Source organism: Erithacus rubecula (genome assembly GCF_903797595.1).
Source record: "Erithacus rubecula genome assembly, chromosome: 2".
NCBI classification, from domain to species: Eukaryota; Metazoa; Chordata; class Aves; order Passeriformes; family Muscicapidae; genus Erithacus; species Erithacus rubecula.
In genome coordinates this window covers 28,621,913-28,643,314 of record NC_136685.1, presented here as the reverse complement: position 1 = coordinate 28,643,314, position 21,402 = coordinate 28,621,913, and the positions used below count along the sequence as shown (strand labels likewise).

Below are 21,402 nucleotides of genomic sequence, written 5' to 3'. Positions count from 1 at the left end.
AACTACATAGTGAGATGGCTAGGGAACAAATCCTTCTGGAATGCAGTCCCGAGCACATGAAGGCCAAGAAGGTGGCTGGGCACCACCTGCACAGCTTTACCCAGGGCAAATCTTGCCTGACCAGAATGGCTGCTGGATCTGCAGGCAAGGGGACAGCAGCAGATATTGTTTAGTGTAAGTGCAGCACAGGTTCCAACCAAGTCTCTCGCAATATTCTTCCAGCCAAATCACAAAGCTCTGGATTGTCTGGTGAACTGTGAAGTGGGTGGAAAATTGACCTAACCACTTGACTCCAGTTATGGACAAATGACTGGAGTTTCACTGGTGGTAAAATGTTGCACAGAAAAAAGAACCAGAGCAAAGATGCATGGGGAAGAAACAAGGTTTCCCTTTGCTCTGCTACCAGCACTCCAGACCATAAAAAGCTCTACTGAGATCACAGAAAACTTAAAGTAGTTTTTGACTTTGCAGCCAGAATTCAACTCATTAGAAACAACATACTTGCTTCTGATAGTCTTAAGTGCAGTGTCTAGCTAAGACTGGGCTGATGAAAACTCTTGCAGCATACACACATCTTCTCCTCAGTAAGGGACTGCCCAGTGAAGAGACTGAATGGTTTTCCGTCTCTTTTTAGGATTCTTTGGCAAAATAGTTACAACTTTGCTATGAAAATGTTTGACCGTTCACCAGAGAAAGATTTCTATACATAAATACACAAATACATATATTCACATACTTCTGAAGAAGGGGTAACAGATTGGCATAGCACCAATTGTGAAATTTTCCAAAACTACTGAAAAAACCAAGAAGTTAAGAACCTCTGGTGAAGAAGACATGTAGCTTCTTAAAGGAATGTCTTAACAGTAAATTAAACATTCCTTAGACACACATCAAACTTGGTAGAGCTCGTCAAAGTTCCTTTCCTTTCAGGCATATTCCATGTATATTCCTAGCCAGGTAACAAAATATTTAAAAAACATCAAAGCAGAAATTAGGCTGTCATATCAACAGAGTAATATGCTGAAGCTAAGAAGTTTGGTCTTTTATATCATGCTATTGTTGTTCCACAGCTTTCAATTCAAGCCTTGATCCAAGCTAATCAATTCAAAGTGAAAGTGAAGTAACTTGGCATCCCTCTGAATGACAGCATGTAAAAGCACACATTGGGAGCAGGCTGTGGTTTGCCTCCCACTGCCATCCCAGAATAAGGGCTTGACCACATTATTTCTAAAGGCCTCGAGGGGAGCTTTACAGAACATCACCCACCATTTTGCAGCAGACCAGAAGACAGAAGAGCATTTTTGCACCCCTAAGGAATGGGAACCCCTTCGAGCACACAGGTCTGAAAGAGCCAGCAAAGAAACACTCTGCTATTTATTGCTTTAGTAACCAGCATTCCAAGTTACACTGTCAATTGTTCAGCACCGTGCTGCCACTGATGTTTCATTTCCCTTTCCTCCACCCGTGATTGACTCTATTGCTCTTGACTCCTCTGAGGAAGATGATTGTGCCAGTGAAACTGGAAAGAGGCAAAATGAACACTCACCCCAGAAAACCTAGGCTGGGCCTCCAGTTCCATAGGTGCAGTGGCTGAGATCTCTGCTATACAACCTTCATGATTCAGTAACTGTGCAATGCATCTATCTTAGTTACCTATCTACTAAAAAAAGTCAACAACTCTTCAGATCATTTTGATAACTGGCCTTGACTGAGGAAGATCTACTGACAATTAAGAGAGAAGACCAATGCAAATCTAACAATGCAGCCACTGACAGATTTAGAGACTTCTGAACTTCCTCTGACATCATAGGGTCATTAATTGACCTCTGTGTGTAAAGAGATTTTACAGAGTATTTTTCTTCATTATAAGGTCAGTAAGTAACATATTAACTTACAATATCTAGAAAAGATCTGCTGAATAACTTTTTTTTTAGACTAAAAGGTCATCTTAAACAATTCAAGCCATTTGCTCAGCTATCCAATTGCTATCCAAAGCCAGACGTTTTCAGCTAAATGGTGATGCAATCTGCAGGCACTGACTTTTCAATTTACTGATCAATGGCATAAAAATATTATTTTTGTCCCCAACTTTAGCTACTGTGTCTAGGTGCTGTGTTACTGTCTCCACAGAGCCAGATTTCCCCCAGCTCCCACACCCCACATTACAGTGGATGTGGATGACCCATATTCGAAGTCCCCTCCCTGCCTGATGCAGGGTAAGCTGGGTTTAAGGCATATATATGCCAGCACCACTTTTGATACCCATGCTCAAGTACAGGCTTGCACAGACAGAACCAAATTGCTGCAATCCATTCAGCCTGTAGGAAGAGGCTGCAGGCATCCACCTGCACTTGAGTTTCCTGCCAAAAGAGAAGTTAAGCAAAACGCACTCCACTCAAACCCAGCCTATATCAAAAATAGGAGAATCAACCCAAGGTCATAAAGTCATTACAGTTTATTTAATTCAGTCACATAATCTTACTAAAATTTCTTTAAAACAACTTTTTTTCCCCCCCTCAAAAACTCTCTACCACCATTGCGAAGTAAAAATCAAAAGGCTACACATGTTCTGAAGTAATTTCTGTATAGGCTGTGATTGAAAGATCATACAGCCATGGATAACAGACAATTGTGTGTTGTTATTTTATTCTGTTTCTGTATTTCAGGATAATTTCAACAATTTAACTCACATTCTTTCCTTTTCCCTACTACCTACATGGATGTAGACATGATTTAATTTCTGAATCCTTGTACAATTCAGATTCCTCCCATTCCTCCCTTTAATTCTAAAAAATGTCAGGTTTAAACCTGTAAGTGTAGAAGAAATTATAGATGACCTGACCCCAATAAATCACAGTTGTACTAATTACCAACTAAGAGGAACAGCCTTGCCCTTAATGGGTCACAGCTGTGACTAATAAAGGTAAGTGTGATAAAAGGGGTGGGCTGGCTGCTTAGGAGTCAGCTTGGAGGTAGAGAAGCCCTGAGGAAGAAGGAACTATCCAGAGAGCCACAAAGAAGACCAAACCAAGGAAGAGAGCTGCTGCAGTAAAAGATCTGCTGTGGGGTCAGTCTGTGTCTGATGGAGTCAGAGCTGCTGCTGGAGCTGCAGTCCCAGCTGAGCTGGGTGCCAGCTGTGTGCAGAGTCTGCAAACCAACACTGGCAGCCACAGCCCAGCAGCAAACAGCCACACTCAGAGTCTGCAGCTGGGCCCTACAGTGGGAGCTGCTGTAGTCAGGCAGGATGGCAAAGCTGGAAAGAATAAACTGGGACTCTTCATATTGTTGAATGAGAGTCTGTGTCTTGGCTCATTTCTACCCCTAATGAGAGGTTTGCTGCCACATAAACCTAGAAATTAAAACTGCAGTACAATATGTACTGGCCATCCTAAAAGGAGCCTCTATTAGGCAGCATTTTCTATTACTTTAAAATGTCATATACCAGCCACCAAAATAAAAAAATTATTAAAACCACACATCTAAATGCAGGGTTTAATGGTGACCACATTATTTAAGCATTGTTAGAAAATTCATTCCTAATCCTTATTTTCTGGGGCGAAGTAAGATTAGGTCCACAATAGCACAGGTAACTGATGTTATGATGGCAACATGTCTAAAATTAATATCAATATTTGTTTCTGCAGCTTTTTTTTTTAAGGGAAATGATGCTGATATGTCAGAATTTTTAAGGATATACTTGAAGAGAAACTAAAATGTAGATGGTGCATTTGTTTTAGAAAAAAAAAACCAACTGCTCACTGGAAAAATTAGTACCTTCCTAAGTATTTCAGTGGCTTGTAGGAATAGTCATTCCTGAAGACTTTCCTAGTAGTGATATTTAAAACTTGGTATCAGGGACAGTTTAACCAACTTGTTTTATAACTGATTTCAGAGCAACCTTTCTGTTGGGAAAAGACCCAGCAGTAGGACAACTGGATTTATTCCCAACATTCAGTTCCATTCATAGGGGACTGTTTTGCACTTCTCCAGACATTATCTGCTTAAAGATATTGACAGTTCCCCTACTGGCAAACCCATAATGCCTCTCCCGTGGGAAAGAACTGAAGCTACCTGGATACACTTGATAAGGTTCAGCATGTTACACAAAAATTGGCAGAAACAAACACCAGAAAGTTTTGAAAACCTACATGTATTTAAAATTAGATTTTTGAGTTCCTTTGTATGGTACTATTTTATCTGTAACTGTAAGTTACTTTTATACTATATTTTAAGTAAAATCTGAGCCTGTAGAGAACACAAAATTTTTTGGCATACCATGTATTTTGATATAAACATACACTAATTTGCTGTGGTAGCACTCTGGAGCATAACAGGCAAGAGCTGGCACTACATTTCTAAATTTCCCAGGGCTTTGCAGAGTTGAAAGAAAAGTGTCTGTCACTAGCCCTCAGCTCATGGCACTGGTTAGCATTCACTGCCAGAGCAGAAGTCTTGGCTCATCTCATAATTCAGCTGAGAACTGTACAAAGAGCATGTGGGTTAAAGAGAGTCTCCTGGGGAGCACTGCTTTGCACAGCATGAATTCCTGCTCTGCAAAGCCCTGTGCCACTCCTACCCAGAACTGACCAGTGGCAGGATCTGAAATTCCCACCCCAGAGGTGGGAGCAGGGCTGGGGCACTCCAAGGACTAAATCCAGCTGTTTCAGAATGACATTTCCTCTCTTGTGACATCTGCTGATGATCTTTAATGCAGAACAGTCTGACTTTCAAAGGCAAATAATGAAACAAAAATATGAGGGATTTTACATTCACACAGAGCTCCATTCTCTACCTTTGGGATAATACCCTGTTCACATATATCATGATCCCTGAAGTATTAAACTGGAACAGACTCACTGGAGTGCCTTCTAATAGCACACATTCATCCTATTTCACATAAACATAAGTATTTACAAACTTGTACACCTCCCAGAAAAATCTTGTCTTAGTAATACTATGAAATGACAGTAAAAAAAAAAAAAAGTTATTTATTATACATTATTGTATACTTAATTTTTGTTCCTGAACCACTTGACTGCAGCATTCCTGAAGCAGATAGTGTGATCTCATTAAACAAGTGTTTCTTATGCATTAGAAAATTAGGCTGGAAGAATTCTTTGGCTAAGTAGGAAAAGAATATACAGCTTCACCAAGATTTCTTAAGCACAAACATAGACAGTCATGTGTAACTCTGAACCTCTCAAATTTTGAAAATCTGGCTCATGATCCTCAAACAAGAGTCCCTTTTCCTTCTTATGTTTTGTGGGTTTTTTCCCCTGAGGATAGGGCTCAATTCAAGAAATGAATAACTGCTTCCATAGAGCTATTTGTGTCAGTGAAATTTCCATATGCAGACTATGTCCCATGCATCATTTGTAACACTAAAGCTAAAGGACAATGTAAATTTGCCTATGGAAAAAAATGCACATGCAGCTAAGATCTGAAAAGAGTTTTTAAATTTAAATGGTTCAAGTAGTAAAGTGTGCCTGCATTTCCAGATTCTCTCTGTGCTGAGAGATTGTCTTGCACAGAGGCTGATAAAAAAAGTGAGACTTGACTGCTCCATCTAGTGGCTCATTAAGCACAATTTCAAGGGTTTAAGAATATGTGGCTTTATGGTTTGAAAAGGGCCATGTCTGGAGTTTTTGTTATCTCTGAGCAACAGGGCAAAATAAATTCTTAGAACCTAATTATTTTAATAGCAGAGCATAAAAATGTAGAAGTATTTACCTACTTTTAGAATGTAACTATATTAAACTTGGATGTAATTTTATTTTAGATTTTTAGATTTTTTTTCCTATTTATTACCTGATTTATGCTATTTAGTTAATAAACTGTATTAAAACCAGCAAAGTTTTACAAATGGTTCTCTTGAATTTATAGCCAGTTACATTTGTATTTGAGTTTACCTTTCCAGTGAAAAGGTACCTATGTTTTCACTAAAACCACAAAATTAATAAACCAGTCATTAAAACTTGTTTACAAGAAGTAAATTTCAAAGCTCGTGTCTGATTCAGCAAGTGACTTCTACTCTGCAACTGACAGCTCCTAAACAGATCTAGAGCACCCACAGAATTTTAGAGGAAAAAAGAAGTGTGTGTCCTAAAGTCTACACAAATCCATTCCATGAAAATTCTAAAAAATACTGAGAACTTGGGTTCTTTAGAAAACTAGTAAAATAACATGACAAGTTGCTTTAAATAGAATTTTTTTCCACAACAATAATTTTGAGACTAGCTAACTAGAACTGAAGCTCATATTACAGAGGAAAGACTTACAAAATTGAGGACTAGATTAAAAATACTGGAACTTTACATTCTAGGAATGTGTTCGTGTTGCTGCATGTCTGAAAACATTGTGTCTTGAATTACACATGCCTTGGAGGTAGTCAAGGAATGTACAATAGATGGAGAGTGACTTTTTACACAGGCAGATAATGATAGGACAAGCAGGAATAGATTCCAACTAGAAGAGATTTAGATTAAATGTGAAAAATTCTTTATTCTGAGAGTAATGAGGAACAGGTTGACCAGAGAAGCTGTGGATGCCTTGAGGTGTTCAAGGGCAGATTGGATGGGATATTGAGCAATCTGGTCTAGTGGGTGGATCCCTGCCCATGGCAGATGATCTTTAAGGTCCCTTCCAACCCAAACCACTCTATGAATATAACCATTTTACTTATTCCTTTACCACACATAGCTCCCCAAACTAATATCATATATAATAAGCTAGGACCTGATATGCAATCAGAACTTCTGTGTAATGGAATTTAAGTACATCCTTAAAATCTCTGCAGATCTGTATAGAAAATTGCAAAATAATCTCATGCTGATTATGGCCCAAATGTACCATACAATACACATATGTTTCAACTTGCTCAATAGAGCAACTTGGACTTGCTCCGATTTACACAGAAGGTACAGCAAAGACATAGGTCGCAAAGTAAAGAATGCTGATATTTTCTTTCTTAAAATAGAAAAGGTCATGTTTACAGAGAGGAATAAAATGTAAAAAAGAAATTGTTCTAAACAAAATGTTTTATTATAAGTTCCCTCATGGCTTAAAAGAATGTGTAATAAAATATTTAATATTGAGGGTCTAAAACAATATTGATATGAGCATGTATTTTCTGCATAGCATCACAGTATTTCCAAGACTTCTACTCTTAACAAAAGAAAAGGTGAAGTTGTTTAGGAATTAGAAAGCTCTTCATATACCATAAATCATGGGTATGTGATAAGGAACTCATGCATAAGAGACAGGTAGTTTTAAGATGGTAGACATGCACAAGGCAGAGAGTTAAAGGGCTGGAATATCTAAAAAAGTGAAAAATTCAGCTCTCAGCATCTAGAGTAGCTGGGTATCTAGAGAGGGAGGGGTGAACTGACTGACAGCATGTTGGACCAGCAGCATGTGGGTCCTGGCTGTCTACTATGTGCCTTTTTTAACCAATCAATAATCATTGTTGCATGTTACACTTTGCACATGTTGTGCTTGCAGACTCTATTCTCACAGCAAACTTATGTAGGAAAGATAAAAACACCTATCAAACTGAAAACAAAACTGTAAAACTCTGCCCTGTCCTTATGTAGCTTCAGGTTGAATGGTAAAACAAAACCCCTGTCTCCCTTTGAACTAAAACCTTAGAAGAGTCTTTTTCTAGGACCAGAAACCAAAATCGATCAGTTATCAGAATCATTTTATTAATCTTAAAAATGTAGGCAGGGAATGTGTTAAAAATGAAAAGAGCAGAAATGTCCAATACACACAAATATTGTATTTTTTAGCAGTAGTTCCTTCCATCAGTAAAACAAATTAACAAAATAAGACTCCACAATGCCATTTGAAAAAGGCCCACAAAAACAAACAGAAAAGACACCAACCCAAAGGATAAAAAAGTCTGTAAAGTCTGAAAAAATGAAGGAAAGAGTTTCACAATATTTATAAGCATAGTAATATAAGTAGTATACACACATGAATCAATTTGATGCCTGACAAAAAAACCAAACAGGCAAATAAAAGGGTAATTTAGCTGATTAGCAGCAAATTAGGATGTAGTGAAAACAGGCATCTAGGCTTGTAAAGGCAACAACTTGCAGCTGTCTATGAGAGAATGCAAGAATGTCAGAGGTCACTAGAACATAACCTGAAATTTCTGCTGGATGTTGATAAGTGGACCAAAAAGGTAGTTTAGCAATAATATATCTTTGCACTAAATAAGCATTCTAATTTATTATCATCAAGGCAAGTTGGAGTCTCAGTCATGCACTGAAATCTCGCAAAACCAGGCAATGTAAATCATTAAAAGAAAATTTGAACTCCACTGAACTTGCAATTCAAACTTAAGGGGCAATAAAACAGCAGACAAATAAATAAGGAACAAGTGACTACAGCTTACACCATTGTGTTAGCCAGTGCCAAACAGGCTGTCATTCACACTTTGCCTTTAGAGTAATCCCTGGAACAGTTGTACCCTAGTCCAGCTAGCACTCTCTGTTTATTACTAGGCAGGACACAGATCAAGAATAAACCCTAACAGACAGCTTGCATGCACCCTTCTCTTGAGGAGTTCAAAAATGTCCCTCAATTCTTTACTTGGCCAAAAAGTCAAAGAATGGCCCTTTCATTTACTAGTCAATAAATACCACCAATGAGATGGACATGTTTGAAACCACAACACTTGTTGTGCTTGGCATCACAATGGAGAAATGGAGATAAGAATCAGCTTAAAAGATTAAAAAGTGTAGTTTTGGAGTCCCTGATTTTGAAGCCCACATGTTGTACAGGAGAAAGAAGGAACTAAGAAACCATAAGAAGAGTACAAAAACACATGAGCAAATATGGGAAAACAGTTTTCAGGGGGACATTCAAAATGGACAGGAACAAGATTAAACCATGCATATTTATCCAAAGGAAAGACAGGATCTCATAATTAACCTTCTTTCTGACACAATCAAGTTTCTCCTAGAGCTATTCATCAGTATACTGATTTTAGACAACATATATAGACCAGTCTATCTACTCAAAGTAATGCTTGAAGAAAGAAACTGGAATGGCTGTGTATTGCAATACTGTGTATTGCAGTAATTGTGTTATTGTACACTAAAAATATATGGAAAGGTATATATAATGTAAGGTATATATAACATGTAAATATTATATATATATATAGGTATATAGATATATATATAAAAAATATAAGGAAAACATAATAAAAATATTAGCACAAAGTACTAACCAATAATACTCAGTATCTCACAGTACAACCCTACATTTGGATTCAATAGGATAATCAGAATGAATACACTAAGAAAAGGACACAGAATGAATATCTTCAGAAAGTAAGAGAATCAGATGCTTGTTTTTTCCTAGTTAACTCTATAATTAACTAAAACCAAAATCAATAACAATGCATGTATTATTCTGGATGCTAATAATTAATTTACTTTTTTCTTTCATAGGCTTTCATTTTCCACCCAAAGTGGGACAGATTTCCCATAGAGGTAGAAAAATGCAAAGATTTGGATTTCAGTTCCAAGACCTAAACTCATCCTTCAATACACTGCACAGACTATCCAGTTATGCAGCTTTACCAAAGTTTGGTTCATCCTTCAAATTTCATCTTTTTCTCTAAGTTCTCAGATCAAAAGAGTAACAGTAAATGCTGAGTAGCAATTCACATAATATTTATGATACACAAAAAATAAATACTGAAAGAACCAACCTCTGCCATGTATCAAGTTACTGAATTTTAAGTCCAGTTAACTTCATAACAGTACTTTGAAAAGTACTGCTCAGTAGCTAAAATTAGGGCAAGCTTTTCAAAAGCTTTTTCATCTCCCTCTTAGACCCTTAAAAAGTACTCCATGACCCAGAGCTCACACTCACATTCTCATGCCTGCTACCTGCAATGGTTTCTGTATGGGAAAAAAACTGACTGCTGAATGTTCTTAAGAATTGATCTTTCATGGAGAATCCTATAGAACTCCTGAGTTTCCCTACAAGTTCAAACACTCTCATAGCTCCTGAAAGTAAAAGTACTGATGTTATACATTAAGTGTCTTTGAATGTAAGACTCCAGTTCATCCATGCTTCATTATCTGTCCTGTAATTAAAATAACTGTCGTACTATCAGAAAAATTACTGTTAGGACAGATTTGTTGCTTTTTCATTAATTAGATGTGCAGAAGAAAGATAAGAAGCAAAGGACAAACAACTAATAAAATCATAATAAAATCAAGCAACCCAAAAGACAGGGCATATTAATAGTAATGAAACATAAGATCTTGCCAACTGTGATGGATATGAAAGAAATCAAGACTTCGTTTGTGACATCACCTTGGTAAGTCAAAAGATGAATTTCTTGTTTCCTTTTCAAAAATCAGATTATTATTTAAATTTGTTCTGGAAATGGATTACAGGGTGACAAAAAAAAAAAAAAAGGAGTAAGGTACAGATAGGGGTATGTGAATTTAGCCCCAGATGTTCCCACCTTAGCTCAGATCCTACCACAGGAACAGCAGCAGCATTTCTAACATACAGAAATCCCAGTGCAGGCTTTGAAGAAACTGATTTTTATTTCCAGGAATCCTCCATTTCAGCTGAATAAGAAATTATGATTACAATTTTCCTTAACTTTGCTTATCTGTCCTCAGGGTTTCTGGCAGCAAGCTTCAACCTTCCTAGCAGTAACTCAGCCTTCACTCACTCAACCTCACCCTCCAGCCACTTCTTTCTGTTTTCTTCTTTTCCCTCTGTTTCTTTCCTAAACTATTAAAGTACAATCCATTCCACCTTTCCTGGTTTATCATGTTTTATAGACCTTGGTGATATTTTGCTGTTTCCTCTGAACTCCCTCCAGCATTCTCAAAACCTTCTTAAGGTAAACTAGAAAAAGAGCTCTATTAGGATTTTAAAGGAAAATTCCACCATAAATCTTCCATTACATCCTCATTTATATGGCTACATATTTCTCTGAAATGCTGCATGTCTTGGAAACAATTTGACTATTTTCCCCACTCATGTTCAGCTCATCTCATTTGTATATGCATGTACTTTAAATACTTTCATATACACAAACCAGACTTTCTAGTGTCTGCCTCTAATCTAACAAGCACTTATTTACAGCTCCACAAACACTCTAAATAATTTCAGCTGCTCAAAAGCACTGAATACTGATAGCATTGGATAATGTTAGCAATGAGCAAAATTCTGAAACTGGAGTAATTTTAAATTATATTTCCATTAAAATCTGACTCGGATGTCAGTCTAAATAACTGCACAAGGACTAGAAGATAAATTTGAACTAATTTCTAAAAACAGCAATCTTCCTAGGAAGGGTATTTTATTTTACACTAACTTAAATCTCAGCCGCACTTTTAAGGAAATTCTGCTCCAGTTTTAAAACTCCATGCCCAAACTCTCCAAACAAACAGATGTTAAAATATGCTAGCAGATGTTACAGTACAATTTGATGTGCTTGCACTCCAGACTAAAAATACCTCAGTCAAAAAGTTTAACTAAAAACATTTCAAACCAGCCTCTTCTTCTCTACAGCCCTTTCCTGATGTTTTCTTTTGGTTCCTTTGTAGGCCCTACTGTACGTGTGTGGTTTTTCTCTCAGTCCCCAAGCTACCTTCCATGTCAACAATGCTTATAGAGCTTGGAACAAGTCATTGGGGCAAGGATATAATTTATTCTCTCCTTCCTCTGGGAGCACCCCAAGCACAGGTACCCAAAAGGATCCTCAAAGCACCAGAAAAGGATGGAGGAAGGGGCCAGATCCTTTCCTCCTGGAGCTGAGCCAGCACTGACACATTAGTCAGCAAACCACAGCATCCCTTTCTGCTCCTTACCTCCACATCCTCTCCTCCTGCTCACAACCCCCTGCATCACACCTGAGAATAAACCAAGAAAACAGCAAGATCCCTGCCATAGCATTTTCTAGCCAGAGATTAATGTCATAAGAATGAAATGCAATTAAATTGTCCCTCACAGTACTGGGAGAAAGGCATTATGAATGAAAAGATCACATCTTCACTGGAAGAAAACAGAAAGTCATTTCAGGAGTTTGTTTTTTAAAGAAGGTGCCAATTCTATCATGCTCTCCTTACTCCCAAGTAAATCCATTAGCAAGTATACAGAGTGACTTTTACTGAGGTTTTCAACATTTTACTACCAATTTGTGAGTATTAGCTGTAATTTCAAGCCTAAAGTGTGTGAACAAAATACATATTTGGGCAAATATGATCAATAAGTATGCACAATGCAAAATCATTACTAAAGTTTTATTAACATAAAAGTACTGGAGCAGTATCTCTTCAATATTGCTCCAATTTCCAATAATACTTTATCTTCCAGTTTCAAAGCTTGCATGACAAATTCTGGAGTATCTCTTGTATCCATCAGTAGATATAAAAACTTTTATACAACCTCACGTGGACACAAATCTATTAGTTCTACACAAATTCCTATTTTTCAACTTCAAAGAAAATAGTTTTTCTCAAACTTATGCCAAATGCAATTTGCATTCTTCACTGGATGGCAGAAGACAGAAACTACTACTTTTAAAATGAGGTCTGGTTTTAATTTTTAATACTCTGGTTTATGGTATTCTAGCTTGTCTTTGAAGCAAGTATGAATGCAATTTATGTCTTCTACAAGGATTCCTTTCACATTGCCAGGACTTCACTGGAAACTCAATCCACCTATTTTTAAACTGTTAGAGATTTCAAAAAAAAGGAGCTCTACAGAATCTATTATAATAATTATCAGCAATCTGTAGCATCCTGTAAAGGGTGTAGATAATTTCATAAGAATTTGAGATGACACTCAATTTTTTGGACTCTGCAAAGAGCTCTTTGTCTAGATTTATTCCAACATGGAAACAATTTGACATAAATCTTTGGATTCTTCATCAAAGGAGTAAAATGCCACTGGATTGCAAAAGGCATTTATTTTTTGGAAAGTATCTCCCAGTGTTTGTGCACAATTATTTGAACAATTTTGAGGAAATACATATTAAATGGCTACAGTAAATAGCTGAGCATGTAATAGCTAAATTATGTTGCTTTTTTGAAGTCTTTTTGGGCTCAGAAGATAGGGTAATGCAATATTAATCTGTTTCTAGGAAATGCAAATACTTGCACAGTATCTGCTTTATATGACATTTTTGGCTATTGATTTTCAATACAGTCTTCTCTGCTCTACCTGTATCTTTCTCTGGGGCATCTCTGTAAAGTGTTTCTCACAGAAACTTCTATTATATTTGCTCAACACAGAACTGATAATAATAAATCTTTATTACTTAGGTGCAGATCATTTCATATTGGCACTCACCAAATGCAAACATTAATTTTAAGATCTTGGGGTTTTTTTATAGGGCTGTTCAAACTTTCTAGCTCCATCTCTATTACTTTGGCACCAGCTTTCTGACTGAGCTGACATTTAGATAAGAGAGGATGGATTCCAGACCCTCCTGGGCTTACAAAGTAAAGTACTATAACTTTGAACCTATTCAGTATCTCTCTCAAGTTACAAGCAAAGAACTGAAGAAATTCCGGTGAAATTCTGCTTGTAATAATGCTGTTAAATTTCAAAGAATGAGACTATGACCAGGGTTATAATAGCAGCATTTTTAAATTTTATATATATATATTTCTTTAAGAGAAATTCTTTTTGCTGTAGCATATATTCTTTTAGAGTACTGGAGGAATTTCTAAAATATCTTCTTAGGTAATAAAATATCCTGTCTTTCCATTTATTTTTATGAAACACACCAGAGTATTTCAAGTACTGATGAAAATGTAACTGTAAAAATAATTTGACACTTTACTATCAAAATGCTTCTACTTTCTCATTTGTATTCACATTTCCTATCTCTTTTTTATGGGCTATACACTCCCATCTTCAAAGGCTTTCCATTTACAATTCTTGTTATGGAAAAGTCATATCAAAAATCAGGCAAAAAAATTAATGGCTAAATATCATAGCTATTAAATTAATAAATATACCTCTGTAATTAATGTATTGAATACCCCTCCATACACACACACACAAACACACACACACAAAATTTATGTTGACAATTAGATACAAAGGAATGCTCAACACTGGAAATCACGTATGTGGAGGTCAGTGGTCAGACAGGTCCCTAACATACTCCTATCAATAATTTTTATTAAAATACAGTGAGGTAGCACTCTGATATGATACAAACCAAGGTCTCCACTCTGTAAAGGGAGACCCTAAACATGAGTCTAGCAGGTAACCAAGAACTTGATTCAGTCATTGAGAACATAAGCCTTTACAGCATTTGAAATTCTCTGGAATTCATAACACTGAAGGAAAAGAAATCCAAGCCTTAATGTTTTAACAATACACTGGGAAATTGGTCAAAAGTTGTGATTGGTGTCATGAGCCTGAAAGATACCACTGAAAGATTTTATTTATGAAAGACTATTAAAACACAAACTATATCCACACAATTATATCAGTATTAGTAACCTTCAGCCTGGACTTGACCTACATGGCAACAACCTTTCAGTTTATATGAACAACCTACACTGATTATGGGAAATTCTGTTTACTTCATAAGCAACCTCAGCCTGATAAACATAATGAAAGCAAAAGGCAAAGATGGAAAAGAAATGATATATTACTGACTTCTACTATCAACAGATGGAGTAACGGAAAATGGCACAAATCCAAATGTCAGTTTAAAACATTGCCACAAAATAAGGGAAAGGGATGTCTTGTCATAGACAAGAGTTGAGATTGGAAGGGACCTCTGTAAGTCCCTAGTTCAAACACCCTTCCCCAAAAGATATGTCAGAAGAGCAGATTGCTCAGGGCCTTCTCCATTTGGGTTTTAAACAAGGATGGAGAGTTTACAAATCTCTGTGTGATACATTCCAGTATTTGACAAAATTCAGTCAAACAAGTGAAATTTTTTATGTTTGAGTGGAATCTGGAATAAAATTTCAGAGTATGATCACCATTCCTCCTTACTAATGAGAAGAAAAGCAAGTTTCCATATTTTGAATGGAAAAGCTCATGCTCAGAAAGTTAAAACAGGCATTTATTCAGATGGAATAGGAGAGAAATCTTCTATCTTTGCTATGTATTCCTGGAGCTTTAGGTGATGATAGGAGACCACAACATCAGATAAAGACAGATAGACAGGTTAACATATATGAATCACAGACATGTCAGGAAACAGTGCCAGAAAATAAAAGGCAATGCAGACAAGCCTTTGGCATTTTCAGTATGAATACCAGCAGGAAACTTTCAAAGTACAAACACAGATATTTAAACTAAGGAGCTAAAAGCTACTTCCAAAGACACAAAAAGCTTTCAGCTCACTGTACTGTCACCTAAAGGCAAAGTAGGACTATAAGACTTGCTAAGTTCTGCCACAGTCTTTTCTGACAATGCTTATTTTATCTATTCTCTGTTCCTAAATTTGATTAACTTCTTCAGCCAGAAGCATGGCTTTGTTTAAAAGCACACAGTGTACTACAGCTTACTCCTTGCTGCTGAGTGTTACCATCAACAGATGAAAGCAAACTGAAATAACAGATTTTAAACATACTTCTTAGCTTGAGAGAAAATTCATCTAGACAACTTTGTCAATTCTCATTTATTTTCTCCACAACACTCCCTTTGACCCGTATCTACTTGTCCTTAGTAACAATGAACTCTGGCTGATTTTTGATATTTTGTAGTAAAAGTTTGCATATCTTCTGATGCTTTATAATGGTCTCTTCTGATTGTTACAGAATTCACTTTTAATTTCAATCCATCCACAGAAAACTGTTCTACATACAGACAAAAGAATTATGTAATGACCAAAGGAATACAGATATCATCAAGAGAGTAGACTAGAACCCTTGAATTCTGTCAGTTCCAGGTGAAAGAGGGAAGAGAATGAAAAGGAAACTCATCAGCTGATGCTACCTGTCACCACCTCATCTAAGAAAGCAAAAGGAAACATAGTAAAGCAAATGTAATCAGGTATAAGACACTTCTCAGTTGGCAAAAAAAAGAAAGGCAAGGGGAAAAAAGTGTATGATTAAAAGGAGGAAAAGAGAGAGAAAAGTACAGATTTTTTTTTCCCCCAAATCATGGCCATGTGCAGAATATACAGAAAAGTCCTTACCTTTTTCACTGACACTTTCACTTTCTATCTCCACATCTTCACAGCTAGTATATTCTGGTGTTGATGCCCCTTCTTCCTCTGAGCTACTAACTGACATCTGCCTTTTCTTTCCGCCTCTTTTTGCTCTATGAGGCTTTGGAGGGGATGGCCGCACTGATTCCGACTGGTCAGAGCTAAGGGAATCATTCCTTAGCATGGTCTCCATTTTCTCCCGCTTTGCTTTTCGCATGAGAATAGCAGAGCTAGGATCAAGGCGGCTCTGTTTTATAAAGGAATCGTGGTTCTTGTATTCTACGTGTTCTATAGGAACTGGACTATGCCTGGGAGTTGGTGGGCTATGATTAGTTAATTGTTTAGAAACAGAAATTCTTACATCACCTGTTCTGTCTATAGAGTACGACCTCTGAGTTTCCACAAGAGATTTTCTGTCCTGAGTTCCCTGTAATTGGGAGCGTTTTCCTAATTTATTCTCAGGTACCTCCGCTTCCTCCATTTCTGTGTGTGGCAAAGCTACATCACTGTGTCTTCTCTCGTGTCGTGCTTTGGAAACTTTGGCGTGCATGCGCATCTGCTGCTCCTCAGGGTGTGGTTTTACAGGATATCTTGCCAGATTGGGGTCACTCCTGTAACGGGTATGATATTCATCTTCCTTCCTTTGTTTTTCATCATCAGGCACTTTGCCTTCCTCAAGTTTCTCTGGCAAGTCTGGGTAATCCTGTGACTTGCCTTTCTCCAGCCTTCTACCTTCGTGCCGCTCTTTACGCTCCCTGTCATCTGTTGGTCCTTCTTTTGGAAGTGAGGATTTTGGCACACGCTTACGCTCACTCTTTACACCTTTGCCATTCTGGTCAGAAACCAATACTGCCTTCTTCCTACAATGAAAAGGAGTACAGCAATATGAAGACTTGAATGGAAAATAGAAATACTTACATACAATTATGGAAAACAAATTCAAAGCCAGGATAAAGCTATGGCAAGACAGAAAATACTGAATCCATTAACACAAATTAAATCTATTAAGCCCTCCATCTTAATTTTATTTTCCAGTAGCAAACAACTTCCAGAGTCCACAAAAACATAAATCATGAATGGTCCAATTAATGTGTAAAATAAAAAAACTTTGACATGGATAGAGATAATTTACCCACATAAGTAAGAAGACCCAGAGTTGTCTTTGTAGTAACTGCAGCATTATGACAGAGTACTGGCATTACGTTCTCCATTTTTCTGGCAACAGTCATGAGAGTTACAGACTAACTACACAAATCACTTCAAGTGCCCTGACAGCATAGATATAAATACTACCAAATGGAGTATCTACCACAATAATTCTACAGAAAGAAGTAATATAGATATAAAAAAATGCAAAATATAATATATCTGGAAATAATAATGAAAATAGTTTGATTTATCTTATGGAAACTCTAAAACAAAGTGTCTGTTTCATAAGCATGTAAAGGAAAGCAAATTGTTTCCCTGAGATAAATTAATGGCATTCCTCTCTCCAGTAATAGAAGAGGATAAGAAGTTTATTTTTCTATGCAGACATAAGTACAAAACAATACATGAGGCTGCATGAAATTTTTTTTCTCTTTCATATTCTGCTTTAGGAAAATAAGCAAACCAAAAAATCATAAAATTCCCTTACACTGGTTATTTTTATTTCTCTCATCATTCCAGCTGCCCCTTCATTTAACATTTCACATATGAATCCACTGATTTTGAAGAAGGATGAACACAGCTATACAGTGTATTTGAGAGGAATGCACATCAGGACAAAGTTACTAGGACTTTGTTTTGTGGCACTAAATCATCTCTTCCACAACTGACACATCTTTAGACTACATATCAAAGGCCCTCACAAAGAACTAAGTTGGACATCACCCTCATTAAGCTCCCTTCTCTTTTTTTTTTCCTATATCCTGTTCCTCCTGAGTTTTTGGCAATTAATGGGAACTGAGCTTACTGGTCCTCGGAATGCATGGAATCAATTTGAAATTCTCAGTGACAAGTAAGAACACTAATTTTGTATAACTAATACAAACATCTCACTGCCCTAACATTTCAACTGCTCTGGGGTACAGCCCTGTGTTGGGGGACAAAAGAATTAGGGGAGGGCATCATGGTCATCAGTAAGTTATTAGCCACTGCTCTTCACCCATTTTCAGCTCCAATAGCTAGGGGGAAAGAAATCATCAACCATTCTGGCCAGAATCTGGAGAATTTTCTATGGCAGGCTCCTGTTTTGTTGACACAGGCTCCCTCCTAAACTGCTCTGCCATCTGCCAGGCAGCAGCCAAAGGAACAGCAATGGTTTCATCGCATTAGCCTCTCCTGATTTGATCAACTCCTCAAGCCGTTCATCACACAGAATGCAGCTCAGGAATTACCTCATTTACCCACTTAAAACAGTTTTCTTCTGGTGGCTTTATTCTTGCAAACAACTTGCTCTGAACTCAAGGTACTACTATTGCTGTTCTACATGAATGCTAACTTTGCACATGTAAATGAGGTCTTTTAATAATTTTAACAATAAAATTGGAAATATCACTGATAAAGACATAGCATATAAGTTTATCTGAAAGAATTCCACAGGGTGTGCTTTCAGATTGCTTAGGTGTGGATTTTTTAGGAGAGTGCTTTAAAAATTTGAAAAAGTTAATTAAAAAAAAATTTAAAAGTTAAAGGCTTGGTCTTTGTTCAATAACTTTAAAATACCAGTCAAATTAAAAATTTAAAAGTAACCTACAATTCTGTACTAAAAGTGTACAACAAAATGCATTTAAGTGTATGGGAATATCCACAAAATCCTTTTATTCCCCTCATTTTTGTTGCACAGACCAAAATAGACGATGTATTTGCTAGTAAAAATGTATCCTTCCTTGCTCAGTACATCAATTTACCCTTTGTTTTAGCACAGTAGCAAACATACCGCAGGCCCAGCTACATTTATAACTGTAGGCTCTATCTAGACAGAAAGCATTACCTCTCTTTTGGAGGTTCACTTCTAGACCTCGAAGCTTGCTTTTGGTCCGGGCCCATAGCCGGCTGCGACACTTCTGCTCCTTTCCTACGGTCAGGCTGCACACTGGAAGAGGAGATTTCCTGTGATGAGGCAGCTGCTGTGCTTAAGGGAGTCTGTGACCTGGATCTCTCTTGAAGTCTTGCTTTCTTTTCTCTGGGTGCATCCGAGCTGGCGCCGGTCGCCGTATCACTCAGCGTTCCGTCCTGGCTGGGCGAGGGCTGCGGGCCGCTCCCAAAAAACCACGCTCCAGATTTCGTTAGGATTTCTTGTTGCTTTCGACATAAATTGCATACCCACATAACCTAGTTGAAGACAACAAGAAGAGTCAGTGCAGCTGCCTCCCAGAGCCTGGAATGCATGCTGACTAGGGCAGAGCAGGTACGACCTGTGGCTCTCTGAACTAGGGAGGCTGGTGCTCATGACAGGACCCAGCACATGCTGCTCCACTGGCCAGAGCCAAGCATCCTACAGGCACATGCTATGCGAGCTTCTCCAAAATGTGTTGTCAATATACATCAGTCCTACCTGTGGCAATCCTCCCTCAGCCTAGCCCTAGTTCTCCTCTGACCAGACACCGACAGCATGACCAGTGCTTGTTGGGGGGGTTGATGCGACGGGGGGTGGGTTGGGTTTTTTCCACTGGTGTGGATCGCTGCCAGGACAGACAAGCCCTCCAGACTGTAAACAGGATTTGTACCTCAGAGAGCAGTGTCCTGCCCTGCTACTCCCAACTTCCTTTCTGTGGTCGCAGAAAATTGACACAGTATTTTCTTGTGATTAAATTTTCTCACATTAAATAACTCTACATTATCCTGCAAATAAAATCATAATGGTGCTGTGAATGGTTTTAGCTACACCTACTGCAACTGCACAGAGGTGTAAAGTAAAACCTTAAGAAATCTACTAAGAGAAAACTAAATACACCAATGAAAAGAATGCAAAAGTAGCATATTTCGTACTGCTTGCAAATTGTCATCCTTATCTCTTTGAGTTATAGCTGCAAATAGCAAATTAACAAACGTGTTCCCATAAATCATAATTAAGCTGTGTGCATAGACTGTAGTGTCTGTGATTTTTTTTTTTTTTTTTTTATTGGGGGTTTTAATTCCTTACAGACAGATAAACAGGAGCACACACATTAAAGCAAGACTCTATGTTTCCATCCTGTACCCTGTAGAGATAGTCTTATGTACAGGAGCAACTCGCCAGAGAAAAATAAATAGTTAATCAAGACCAAATGTGAAAATTAAAGAAAAAATAGAGACAAAGAAAAAAGCAGTTTTCAGAAAGAAAAAAAAAATAGACAAAATGCATGAAGGATATAGAAGAGAGAGGATTTTTGTCAGAAGTAAAAATAGAGATGAAAGGAAACAACGTTGATTATTATTAAGGAAAATGGTAAAGAAAATCTCTTAATTTAATACAGTATAAGTATACAAGAATGGGTAAAATTGAAATGAGGCTAAGAAGGATGACAAAAGTTGGAAGGAAAAATATGCTTGATTTTTTTTGTGTAAACACAGGAATGATGCAACAGTCACATAATTATACAGCACTTAAAATTAAAAAGAAGAGGAAAAAAACACTTTGTGGAAAAAATTGAAACAGGAAAAAGAGCTCTGCTCTGCTACAGAGATCTTTTACTCTCTGGCCTGTGGAGGTAGTGCATGGCTTACAAGACATTATGAAAACTTTAGGCAAGTTGCATATTTAAAATAATTAACATTTATTTTAAACACTCTAGAATAGACTGTCTTTTTAGGTCTGAAAACTACATCAGAACTTCCAAGTGCATCTCTGCATTGTTTGAGCAAACCACACAGAGAAGACATCCAACTCTTTACCCACTGTCAGCATTGTATGTTTATCAAAAGATGACTGTATTATTTCTTCTATTTAGGAAGAATAATAAAGTATCTACTAACATATTAATTTTAAAAGATCCAACCTTAATCAAAAGCTACAGTTATTCCAAGAGGGGCATAAACATATATCATGATGAAAACAAATAACACTCAGTAGGATAATAGAAACAGCAACTTTGACAAAGATAAATGCTAGACTTTAAAAAAAAAAAAAACAAAAAAAAAAGGCCCTTGATTCTAAAACATCTAGTTTATTTCACCTAGTTTAGTGCACCTTGAAAATAAGCAATTCAGTTTATTAAACTATCTGTTCCAAAGAAAACAGATTTTTAGTTTATCAGAAATTATTATTA

General features: G+C 37.1%; 1 protein-coding gene across 28 annotated transcripts in view; it reads right to left on the bottom strand.

The window, feature by feature from the left end:
- RIMS1 (regulating synaptic membrane exocytosis 1) overlaps window positions 1-21,402 on the bottom strand; it is a 299,994-nt gene that overhangs the window by 137,506 nt on the left and 141,086 nt on the right. For 21 of the 28 annotated variants that reach the window (XM_079299111.1, XM_079299113.1, XM_079299134.1 and 18 more), the window contains 2 exons: window positions 19,146-19,486; window positions 16,160-17,031 (listed from right to left, as the gene is read on the bottom strand). In XM_079299111.1, coding sequence (XP_079155237.1) covers window positions 16,160-17,031; window positions 19,146-19,486 — 1,213 coding nt within the window. The remainder of the gene's footprint in view (window positions 1-16,159; window positions 17,032-19,145; window positions 19,487-21,402) is intronic. The other 7 variants (XM_079299110.1, XM_079299105.1, XM_079299106.1 and 4 more) reach the window with 2 other exon arrangements.